Source organism: Oreochromis niloticus, unplaced genomic scaffold (assembly GCF_001858045.2).
Source record: "Oreochromis niloticus isolate F11D_XX unplaced genomic scaffold, O_niloticus_UMD_NMBU tig00006607_pilon, whole genome shotgun sequence".
Taxonomy (NCBI): domain Eukaryota; kingdom Metazoa; phylum Chordata; class Actinopteri; order Cichliformes; family Cichlidae; genus Oreochromis; species Oreochromis niloticus.
The window spans coordinates 1-12,688 of NW_020328084.1; the positions used below are offsets into that span (position 1 = coordinate 1).

The 12,688-nt window shown below is 40.3% G+C and overlaps 1 protein-coding gene and 2 long non-coding RNA genes across 3 annotated transcripts; all 3 read left to right on the forward strand.

Annotated features, from left to right (window-relative positions):
• The first annotated feature begins 3,086 nt into the window (after positions 1-3,086).
• Positions 3,087-4,035, forward strand: LOC109198029 (uncharacterized). The gene is made up of 3 exons (XR_002059011.2): positions 3,087-3,374; positions 3,565-3,611; positions 3,891-4,035. It is a non-coding gene; the product is annotated as an uncharacterized LOC109198029 (long non-coding RNA).
• Positions 4,036-4,144: 109 nt separating this feature from the next.
• LOC109198031 (uncharacterized) lies at positions 4,145-4,738 on the forward strand. The gene is made up of 3 exons (XR_002059012.2): positions 4,145-4,207; positions 4,430-4,520; positions 4,658-4,738. It is a non-coding gene; the product is annotated as an uncharacterized LOC109198031 (long non-coding RNA).
• A 1,903-nt stretch (positions 4,739-6,641) lies between these two features.
• Positions 6,642-8,748, forward strand: LOC112845300 (trichohyalin-like). Its single transcript, XM_025904739.1, has one exon. The coding sequence runs from the start codon at positions 7,032-7,034 to the stop codon at positions 8,583-8,585; it is 1,554 nt and encodes a 517-aa protein (XP_025760524.1). The 5' UTR covers positions 6,642-7,031; the 3' UTR covers positions 8,586-8,748.
• Positions 8,749-12,688: the final 3,940 nt, after the last annotated feature.

The following is a 12,688-nucleotide window of genomic DNA, read 5'->3' on the forward strand; positions in this document are numbered from 1 at the left end:
GCATTTCAGTCAGGTTGAGGTCTGGACTTCCATGCTGTAGATTTGCTGCTGTGCTTGGGGTCATGATCCTGTTGCATGGCCTAATTTAGGAGAAGCTTTAGCTGTCGGACAGATGGCCTCACATTTGACTCTAGAAAACTCTGGCATACAGAGGATTTTGTCGACTGCAAGGTGCCTATCTCTTGTGGCTGCAGAACAAGCTTAAATCAAAAAATTATCCACTGCCACTGCTATGATCCTGGGATAGGGTGGGCCACGAGGGACACCCGAATCATCGTTCAAATCCAGGTAAAAGGAGGATGCATTTGTGGGTCACATTTGGAGCAGCCTTTGTCGCCTGGCTGTCACGTAATCGGCTGTTAAAGGCAGCCTCCAAATCACAAAACAACCACAATGGACCAAAGTGCCTTACAGAAGATTAAATAGATAAAAACAAATAGAAAGAAAAACCACAGAAAAGGAGAAGGATAAATAAAAAAACATATAAATTACACATATTTAACAAACATGATTTCTTAGTTTGGAACATTTCTCAGTCACCTTGCAATCATGGTTCTCAGTCACCTCGGGCACTTCCATTACAGAAGTACTAATTTTACCCTCCTGAAAATGTAGCTATAATTCAGGAAGGTAAAAAAAATGGGAACAGTGATTTAATCTATTTGGATTTATCTTTTTAAGTTAATATTTCTGTGCTTTCATCATCTTACAATCCGGTGATTGCAGCCATTCCCCAAATCTCTGTGAATGGTAACCATGTCCTTTGATCAATGATCATTGATCAATGATCATTCAAATTTGCATTGTAATGGTCAAGGAACTGACCTACCAACCCATTGTTCATTCAGTGGTGCTAGTTTGAGTCATTGTGAAATGTACTGTTTATAAGGTTGGGGTAACATGCAGTCAGCTGAGACTGAAGAAGTCACTTGGAAGAGTGATGAAACGTTTCTCCCACTGAAAACATTACGTCCAGCTGAACAGAATCAACATTTTGGGATTCCCTTACCTGGTTGATTAAGCATGCATAAAGATATTTCTGTTCTAAAACTTTTGTACATACAAAATAATATGACAGGACTTGAAGAAAAGTAACACATTTACTCTCATTTAGGCTGGATCAGATGAGTTTTCCACCTACCTTATGTCCTCATAACTGGTGGTAATGGACAGCATGTTGCCTTATCAGCACTGGGGTCTTTTGTTTGATAGTTCCACAGTGCCGTGATGAAGTACCATACCCCTCTGCTCTTTCCATTACAGGGAATGTCTAGAAAGCACAAACCTTTAATAATCACAGCTGAGATCATAAAGTGTAGTTATCCTTCTTCCTTTCCTTCTGCCTTCCTCCCTTTCCTTCTTCATTCCTCTTAAGCACTTAGGGTTGCTGGAGAGGGGGTTGAAGACTATCCCAGCTGCCATAATGTAAAACTCAGGGTACACACTTGACAGTTCACCGCTCAGAATCACTTCCCAATAGATGATTGTAATTCCCCAAAGAATCGACAATTAACCTAAAAAAGCGAGTTGTTGGACTGTGGAGGGAGCCGGAGCACCCTCAGAGAACACAATATGCAAACAGCAGCCAGCACATTTACATGCACAACCTTCTTGCATTGTGTATTGTTTTGTTTTTTACGTTATAATTTAAAACAAATCCCTTAATTAAATTAGTGAGTTAAGTAATGTATGAAATATTACTGCTATCTAAGTCCCAGATTCAGTTTATCGGACATTAGCTACATTAATAAGAAGATATGAATCCAGTGCCCCCCCCCCCCCCCCCCCCCCCCCCCCCCCCCCCCCCCCCCCCCCCCCCCACACACACACCAAAACATGTTAAGGATTGTACATTAACATAAAACTGTTGTCCACACACACATATGAAGAGAGAGAGAGAGTATGCATAGTATGCAAACGGCTACCAAACAGCCATCATAATTCGTCATACAATGAGAACAGGACAAATCAACAATGACTAATTAATATTAAAATCTGTAACATAATGTATTGTTTGGAGTTTAGTCTGTTGCTGTTACTATTTTTACCATTTCTTCTTGGGGCAACTGTAACCCACATTATTTCCTTAGGGATTAATAAAGTATTCTGATTCTGATTGTTTCAGGATGACCTGCCATTATCCAATGACACATCTGTTTACCTGTATCATTGTTCGTTTCTTCTCCTCTTCTTTTCTCTTTTTCTAACTGAGCACCTGATGGCTTTGAACTTTCTTGTCCATCTTCCATTGGTTTAATTTTGCACTCCAGTATGAACACCCATCCCTCAACCAGAGGATCACCACAACATAACCTAATAGACCTACACCTTAGTTCACAGATTAACTTGTCTAGGGTGTATTTCTGGGATTTCACACAACCAGGATTCAAATCATGATACATAATGGGCTTGGATTTACAACATTATGAATGAAATGTGCTCTCTTGGAAGCAGCAGGTCTCCCTCCCCTTTCGACGGGTTATGTGTGAGACTTTAAATCATCAAACTGTAAATTATAAATTTTAAATTGTTATTGATCCCGTTACGCCGAGTCCTAAAGTGTATATTATTTCTTACTCTACTATATTTATTGTTCGTTTATTGCACTGCTGTAACTGGAGCCTCGTCGTCTCGTCTCTCTATATACGGACTGTATGTAGCGGAGATGACAATAAAGTTTACTTTGACTTCAGCAGCGCGCAGGCGCACCGAGGGCTCTCGCGCTCAGTTTTCGTGTATAGAATTTCGAAAAAACATCGGTGCAAATTATAAGTCTGTATCATAATGTCCGGTGTTTCGTGTTTGTTGTTTTGTTTTTATTTTGTTTTATTTTGTGAGTTGGTTATTAGATGCTGCTCCAGCCAGCCAGAGAATCCCCCGCCGCCCCGCCCTCTCCTCCCTGTGCCGCAAGCAGCAGGCGCACCTCGCAAACGGAGGGTGCCCTTACTCCCAGCAAATGGGCGATAGAAAACCGATCGGTGCCTATGCCATTCCCAATATGCGCTGGCTGCCGTCGGGGCAGCATGAGTACGAGCATTTTTTTTTTTTTTTCTTTGCCGATGCCCGTGATGCCGCCCGGGCAACCGCCCGTGTCGCCCGTATCTAAAACCGCTACTGATGAGATCCAAATATATGCCAATGTCAACACATGTTCATGTTGATGAGGTTTACTGAACAAATTTGAATCATCACAACAACCAAAATGTTAGCAACACATTATAAAGTTTATTATTATCACTATGGTAACCATGTTTATGTTTGTTACCTGCTAACTCAAACACATTCTGTAGGTGTCACATTTTGAGGACTGTAAGTTCACACACTTTCAGACTTTTGCAAACCGGAGTTGGAGATTGCAGAGAGAAGGCGAAGTGGTTTGTAAAAACTTTACAAGTTCTACGGATTATTTGCTCAAACAGCAAAAGTGCAAACATGTTTTGCTGGACTCTAAGAAGAAGAAAGGCACAGCCTGATTTGTCATGTTTTTATAATATTTAAAAAAAAAATGCTGTTTTTGTGCAGCAGTTCTTATTAAATCACATGCTGTTTGATTTATTGAAACAGATAATAAAGGAGGATACTGTGGGTGTTGGAGAGGACCCACTGAAAAAGTACGATCTTTGCTCTCTGTCACATTTTTACTATGTTTAAAATTATGTTTATGTATACATTTATAAATACACATATAAACATGCATGCACAGTTTTCTCATTTGAAAGTAAATATTTGTCTGAATATTTGAGCTGAATCAGTTTTTACTGTGTAAGTTGTAGATTTGTTCCCTCTGTGGAGTCCACAGCTTCATGCAGTCGGTTTAGCTGACTTTCTTGAGGCACTGAGGGCAGTTTGAGTGCATTACAGCAGACTGATCTTCTCTGTTATCTTTCCAGTGTGAGTGCACGAAAGGATCTCACAGATGAACATGTGGCCCCTGACACTCCAGCCACCTCTTCTGCACCAGTCTCACCTCCAGCTGAGGCTCAGACGAACAAATCAAAGAAGGCTTCCTGGTGGCGCAGATGGCTTTTTTGTGAGGTGAGTTTACCACTGCAGAGAATAAGCTCTGAACAAACAAACGGTGCAGGAATTTGTGCATCATTTGTTTTTAACTGGATTTATTTGTAACTGGCAGAAAAGTCAAAGGTTTTCCCAAAAATGAAGACAAGGCAGAAGACACGGTCGTGCCACCTTCTGAACCCCAACAGAGGTACGATATTATTTTACTGTCTGAACAAGTTCTGCTGGTACTCCTTCCTTCTTGGATCATGAAGGAGAATCTTTTGTTTTGTCCAGTGTTAACCCCGTCAGCCAGTCTGAGGATGTTTTGGTCCTTTTACTGTGTTCCTATTTAAAGCTGATTGATTGCTTTGTGTTTCTTCTCCTGTAATTTCATCACTGTGATTGCACTGTTTGTGTCTTTCTATAACAGTACCATCAGCACTGAAAAATGTGAAGTCAAGGACGTTGGTGTCCAGACAGAGGTTTCCTGCCCTCCCAACTCGCTGCTGTTTTTCTGCACGGTACGTTCTACAGAGCCGAGTGTGACACGTGAACAGCTGTTATAGGAACATGTGGAGTCTGAATGTTAGGATTGACACTCAAATTCTCATTATGTCATCCATTTTGGTTGAACTAACTGGTGATGTGTTCCTCAAAGAAAAAGGTGACCTTAGATGATGAGCCGCGTTGTCCTGAAGTCAATGAGAGAGATGAGCCACTTTCCAGGCCGTGTACCCCAGCAGGTCACGGTGGAGCCAGGGGCCATGCTAAGAGACCACGTCACACACTGCTGACTAACATACGATGACGAGTTCGTCAATGATGAGCAGCGGCAGAGAACAGCTTACCTGCTGTTCTATGAAAAACAGGTGATTTCTCCCATCAAACAGTTGGATTGTAAATGGTAAATGGTAAATGGCCAGTATTTGTTTAGTGCTTTACTAGTCCCTAAGGACCCCAAAGCGCTTTACATCCATCCATTCACACACACATTCACACACTGGTGATGGCAAGCTACATTGTAGCCTCAGCCACCCTGGGGCGCACTGACAGAGGCGAGGCTGCCGAACACTGGCGCCACCGGCCCTCTGACCCTGGATTGTGTTGGATACTGTCGTTTATATATGATTTTATTGTAATGTATAGTACATAAGACTTTTATTTTATTTGTATCTTTTTATGTTTATGTTGTTTAGTGTACACTGAGGGCCGTGGGAGCGTTGCAATTACAAATTCTTGTGTATGACCTGTCCATATGTTTTTTTGACAAAAAGATGACTTTGAATTTGAGCATGTCCGTGCAAATACTCAGTTTTTTTCCTGTTAGAAAACAAGTGTGTTGCATTTATGCAGTGGTTACTATGGTGGCACTTTAGGTGCAAGTGTTGCAACCACTGTAAATGTGACACCGTCACCAAAAAATGTTATAAAATCAGAAGAAGAAAGAGAACTCTAATATGATAGCTACACACCAGCTGGACCATTATAACAACATCGCATCACATGAGTAACTTCACCATGACAAGACTTCAAGGACTCCAAGAATGTTCATACAGTGAGGATAAATCATGTTTTTATTATTTATTATGAAAAAGACACAATATAGATACATAAAATGCAGCAGGAGCTCCAACAGCTAACATGTCAGTTAATTTGACACGTTGATTTATTTATAATTTCTTTTTCTCTCTTAGCTTTTCAGCTCCACATTTTTGCCATTTCTTCCACACTCAACTCTTTTCTACAAGGTGAGCGCACAGTGAAGGAAGGGGAGGGCTGATGGCATTAAGAGATTTGATTGGGCAATCTAGGGGCCAGTTAGTTCTTCCCTTTGGTGAAAGCTGGGCTCTTCAGTTCAGCATGGTACAGCTCCAAAGATTCTGCAACATCAAACCCTCTGTCTGCTAATATTACATCACCTGGGCTGAGGCAGTCCAGGTAACAGTTTCTATTTTTGTTTTTAAACTTTAGATATAAACAAAACAAGAAAAGTAACATTTATCACTCCATCTCGATTCATTTTCATGTCATAAGTGTTAGCAACAGTTCTAGAAAAGGAGAAGGTGGTTCCAGTTTGCAGAAATGTTATTACAAATGTTCAAACTACTGCACTGTAAAATCTAAGTAGTTCCCAGAACTCAAAAAAACTATGCAAACTCATTGCCTCCAGAAAAATTGAGTGCAGTTTACTTAAGATGACTGTTAGGACAACTTCTTCACTGCAAGTATGCAGTACTAAGAATAACAATTTGTGGTAACCTGATTATGATTCAAAATGAATAATTAACAACACTTCTTGTAATGGTGTTAAAATCAGGACAACTTTTATTTCGAATGCAAAAAGTAAAAGAAAATCAGCCAACATACTGGACACATATAATTGTCAATATAATTGTTTGTTGTTCTGCTGAACAATAACAATTATACTGTCATCATTGTTACAGAGATTGAAACTTTATTGATAATTTGTCCAGGTAAAAAATGCCCTCCCACAAATGTCATGTGACAACCTCATTGGCTTACAGAGTTTTGACATCACCCACATTTAGAATCTTACCACCACTTTGATCCTTTGATCCTTTGATCCTAAAAACCCTTAAATAGGAGTGAGACGCAACAACTTTTAGTCTGTTATTCGCAGCATTTACGTTTGCAGCATTCAAACGCTCGCCAGAGAAGCCTTTTTTGGATCCTTTTCAGAGTCACTGGTCACTGTTTATTGATTCTAACATGTCTCCAAAAAAACACAACAAAAGAGAAATAGTAAAGCCCAGCGCTCCTCTTTGCAATCAAGAGGACAATATTCAAGTGCAGAAGATGTGCTTGGAAGAAATGCATGAGGAAAATCTCAGGAAGAATCACAATACGCGACACCCGGCCCAGCCAGAGTACATCTATTACGTCTGGCAAAGTTTTTTTAAACAACGAGCGGAGATTATGTTGCTGAGAGAAGAATATGAGAGAAGGACTGCTGAAGTACATAGATTGTTCAGCCAGCTTGTTGAAAAGGAAGATATTCAAAGGAGAAAGAAATGGAAGTCCTAGACATGCGCGGAAGGATCTTTGAGCTCCAAGCAAAGCTTAATAAAGCTCAAGAAAAACCAACAGAAGAAGTCCTCCAACAGAAGAAAAACGAGCAGGACAAGGACAAAAAGATTCAGGAGCTGCAAGTAAAGCTTGACGAAGCTTTGCAAAAAAATAAAGAAATCCTCCAAGAGAAGAAACAACTGGTCATAAAACTCCAAGGCACAGAGATAAATCACAAAGTGCTGAAAGGAAGGGTTGAGTTTCTTCAAAAGAAAGGGCAACAGACCATGAAACAGGAAGATACGGATTGCAAGCTTCAGGACATGGAGAAACACAACAAAGGCTTGCAAATAAAGCTCGATGAAGCTTTGCAAAAAAATAAAGAACTCCTCCAAGAAAAAGAGCAAATGGACGTAAAGCAGCGCAAACTCCAAGGCATGGAGGAAAAGTACAAAGCGCTTCAGGCAAGGCATGATAAAACACTGCACAAGAATAAAGAGTTGCTTCAAGAAAAAAAGCAACAAGAAATTAAACAGAAAGAAATGGACTGCAAGCTTGAAGACGTGGAGGAAAAATACACAGCGCTGAAAATAAAGCTCGATAAAACAGTGCAAAGAAATAAGGATTTCAAACAAGAGAAAGAACAGCAAGACATGAAAGACAAAGATCTGGATTGCGAGCTTCAGAACATCAAGAAACACAACAAAGGTTTGCAAGTAATGCTTGATGAAGCTCTGCAAAAAAATAAAGAAATCCTTGAAGAGAAAGAAAAGCTGGACATAAAGCAGAGAGACATGCAGTGCCAACTCCAAGGCATGCAGGAAAAATACGGAGCGCAGCAGGTAAAACTTGATGAAACACTGCAGAAATATCAAGAGCTGCTTCAAGACAAAGAACAACGGGAAATAAAGCAGAAAGAAGAAAAACAAACTCTCCAGGACTTTGAGAGGAAAAACCAAAAACTGCAAGAACGTTATAACAAAATGAACAACAAAACAACTGAACTGGAGAGGGAAAAGAAAACACTGCAAAAACAATGCTCAGACATGCAGAGTAAGCTCAATGACATGCTGAGAAAAAACACAGAACTTGAGGAACTTTCCAACAACTTGAAGTGCAAAAACACTGAGGTGCAGATGTTAAAGCAGCAACTAGAGAAAACAAACAAAGACCTGCAGTGTACACTTCAACAAATCGAGAGAAGTCAGCAGCTAGAAGACACGCACAACAAATTAGAACAGTGTTATACAGAGATGCACAAGGCAAAGCTAATGCAGGAGGCAAAATGTAACGAACTGAAAGAAAGGCTGGAAGAAAAGCAAGCCAACTTAGAAGAAGTGGAGAAAACATGCAGGAAACTTGAGAAGGAAAATACACAAATGATCGATGAGTTAAGAACCCTCATCCTAGAGAAAAAAGTGCTTGTGGAAAAGCTCCTGGAGAAGAAGAAAAAACGCTTCCGTTTCTTCTGGAGGAGGGACACTCCTGCTTTTTCTACGTTTTCTATGTTTTCTGCTGCTGATGTCACCTCGTCTTCCTCCACCTCTGTTCCATCGTAATCTTCACCTCTCCAATCCTGTCCCCTCCCTTTCCCACCTGACACCTCTCCCTCCCCTATTTCCCTTTAACCCCTAACACCTGTCCCATCTCCCTCCCCTCTCTCTCTCTTTCACCCTCACCCCCCAACCAGTCCCGACAGTTGACTGCCCCCTCTAGAGCCTGGTTCTGTCATAGGTTTCTTCCTTTAAAGGGAGTTTTTCCTATCCACTGTCGCACCTAGTGCTTGCTCAGAGGGATTGTTGGGGTTTTCTGTCCTCTATCTCTTTCCTCTTTTCTATCCCTTTAATTTACCCTCTTGAAGTGCAAAAACACTGTCCCATCTCCCTCCCCTCTCTCTCTTTTTCACCCTCACCCCCCAACCAGTCCCGACAGTTGACTGCCCCCTCTAGAGCCTGGTTCTGTCATAGGTTTCTTCCTTTAAAGGGAGTTTTTCCTATCCACTGTCGCACCTAGTGCTTGCTCAGAGGGGATTGTTGGGGTTTTCTGTCCTCTATCTCTTTCTCTTTTCTATCCCTTTAATTTACCCTCTTCTTAACCCCCCCCCCCCTCTATTTCCTCAATAATTTAATAATAAACACAATTGGCTGCATTTTAAATGTGTCTGAACAATGTCTTCATTCAAGAATGAATTGTCTTTGTCATGGACTCGTGTATTGTGTGTTTTCCTCGGGTTGGTGATTCTCACGGTCGTTCAGCCCAGGAGTCCAGTGTTTTAGTGTTTTAATCACATTTAGTGTTACATTTTAGATCACCATAATAGGATATCCACAATTTAGGATTCAGGCATTTGTTTTAGTTCAATATCGTAATCATTCTATGATTGAGGAATTTTACAGAACCTTCAGTCAGCAGCAATAACTTCAATTCATTGACATTTGCAAGCATTCCTTTATACACAGCATTTCAGTCAGGTTGAGGTCTGGACTTCCATGCTGTAGATTTGCTGCTGTGCTTGGGGTCATGATCCTGTTGCATGGCCTAATTTAGGAGAAGCTTTAGCTGTCGGACAGATGGCCTCACATTTGACTCTAGAAAACTCTGGCATACAGAGGATTTTGTCGACTGCAAGGTGCCTATCTCTTGTGGCTGCAGAACAAGCTTAAATCAAAAAATTATCCACTGCCACTGCTATGAATCCTGGGATAGGGTGGGCCACGAGGGACACCCGAATCATCGTTCAAATCCAGGTAAAAGGAGGATGCATTTGTGGGTCACATTTGGAGCAGCCTTTGTCGCCTGGCTGTCACGTAATCGGCTGTTAAAGGCAGCCTCCAAATCACAAAACAACCACAATGGACCAAAGTGCCTTACAGAAGATTAAATAGATAAAAACAAATAGAAAGAAAAACCACAGAAAAGGAGAAGGATAAATAAAAAAACATATAAATTACACATATTTAACAAACATGATTTCTTAGTTTGGAACATTTCTCAGTCACCTTGCAATCATGGGTTCTCAGTCACCTCGGGCACTTCCATTACAGAAGTACTAATTTTACCCTCCTGAAAATGTAGCTATAATTCAGGAAGGTAAAAAAAATGGGAACAGTGATTTAATCTATTTGGATTTATCTTTTTAAGTTAAATATTTCTGTGCTTTCATCATCTTACAATCCGGTGATTGCAGCCATTCCCCAAATCTCTGTGAATGGTAACCATGTCCTTTGATCAATGATCATTGATCAATGATCATTCAAATTTGCATTGTAATGGTCAAGGAACTGACCTACCAACCCATTGTTCATTCAGTGGTGCTAGTTTGAGTCATTGTGCAAATGTACTGTTTATAAGGTTGGGGTAACATGCAGTCAGCTGAGACTGAAGAAGTCACTTGGAAGAGTGATGAAACGTTTCTCCCACTGAAAACATTACGTCCAGCTGAACAGAATCAACATTTTGGGATTCCCTTACCTGGTTGATTAAGCATGCATAAAGATATTTCTGTTCTAAAACTTTTGTACATACAAAATAATATGACAGGACTTGAAGAAAAGTAACACATTTACTCTCATTTAGGGCGACTGAGGCTGGATCAGATGAGTTTTCCACCTACCTTATGTCCTCATAACTGGTGGTAATGGACAGCATGTTGCCTTATCAGCACTGGGGTCTTTTGTTTGATAGTTCCACAGTGCCGTGATGAAGTACCATACCCCTCTGCTCTTTCCATTACAGGGAATGTCTAGAAAGCACAAACCTTTAATAATCACAGCTGAGATCATAAAGTGTAGTTATCCTTCCTTCCTTTCCTTCTGCCTTCCTCCCTTTCCTTCTTCATTCCTCTTAAGCACTTAAGGGTTGCTGGAGAGGGGGTTGAAGACTATCCCAGCTGCCATAATGTAAAACTCAGGGTACACACTTGACAGTTCACCGCTCAGAATCACATTCCCAATAGATGATTGTAATTCCCCAAAGAATCGACAATTAACCTAAAAAAGCGAGTTGTTGGACTGTGAGAGGGAGCCGGAGCACCCTCAGAGAACACAATATGCAAACAGCAGCCAGCACATTTACATGCACAACCTTCTTGCATTGTGTATTGTTTTGTTTTTTTACGTTATAATTTAAAACAAATCCCTTAATTAAATTAGTGAGTTTAAGTAATGTATGAAATATTACTGCTATCTAAGTCCCAGATTTCAGTTTATCGGACATTAGCTACATTTAATAAGAAGATATGAGATCCAGTGCCCCCCCCCCCCCCCCCCCCCACACACACACACACACACACACACACAAAACATGTTAGGGATTGTACATTAACATAAAACTGTTGTCCACACACACATATGAAGAGAGAGAGAGAGTATGCATAGTATGCAAACGGCTACCAAACAGCCATCATAATTCGTCATACAATGAGAACAGGACAAATCAACAATGACTAATTAATATTAAAATCTGTAACATAATGTATTGTTTGGAGTTTAGTCTGTTGCTGTTACTATTTTTACCATTTCTTCTTGGGGCAACTGTAACCCACATTATTTCCTTAGGGATTAATAAAGTATTCTGATTCTGATTGTTTCAGGATGACCTGCCATTATCCAATGACACATCTGTTTACCTGTATCATTTGTTCGTTTCTTCTCCTCTTCTTTTCTCTTTTTTCTAAACTGAGCACCTGATGGCTTTGAACTTTTCTTGTCCATCTTCCATTGGTTTTAATTTTGCACTCCAGTATGAACACCCATCCCTCAACCAGAGGATCACCACAACATAACCTAATAGACCTACACCTTAGTTCACAGATTAACTTTGTCTAGGGTTTATTTCTGGGATTTCACACAACCCAGGATTCAAATCATGAATACATAATGGGCTTGGATTTACAACATTATGAATGAAATGTGCTCTCTTTGGAAGCAGCAGGTCTCCCTCCCCTTTCGACGGGTTATGTGTGAGACTTTAAATCATCAAACTGTAAATTATAAATTTTAAATTGTTATTGATCCCGTTACCCCGAGTCCTAAAGTGTATATTTATTTTCTTACTCTACTATATTTATTGTTCGTTTATTTGCACTGCTGTAACTGGAGCCTCGTCGTCTCGTCTCTCTATAACAGGGGTAGGCAACCTTTCTGATGGCGAGTGCCATTTAAAATTTCCTCAGAAGTCAGTGTGCCATATGATTGCATTAGCAATAAATTTAATAACGCTCTATATGAACAGTTACACATTATATAGAACCACTTTATAGAATTATATTTGCAAATGTTGGCAGCTATCAGCGAATAGTTATCAGCTATTTTGAAACAAAAAAAAGACACTTTTTATTCATAACAAGAACTCCATAACAGTAAATGAACTGTACAACAGAAAATACAAATGCTATTTATGGTCTCCTCACAACAGTGATAAGAAAAATAAACTGGGCCAATATGATATGTTTGTTAATACAGAGACACACATGTTAATGTGATCTCTGGTCTCCCACTCAGAGACACAGGTCTCCGAGTGTCCAACATTCAGATGGCTACCTGAGGACACTCATGTGAGAGAAAATCTGCTCACACAGATATGTAGAGCCAAATACTGTCAATAAGGCCTCTGCAATGTTCTGAAGACAGTTAAACTTGTCAGGTAGTGATGTCCAGCAGGT

Coding starts and splice junctions, on each gene's coding strand:
- LOC112845300 (XM_025904739.1), top strand. CDS start 7,032: ATGGAAGTCCTAGACATGCGCGGAAGGATCTTTGAGCTCCAAGCAAAG.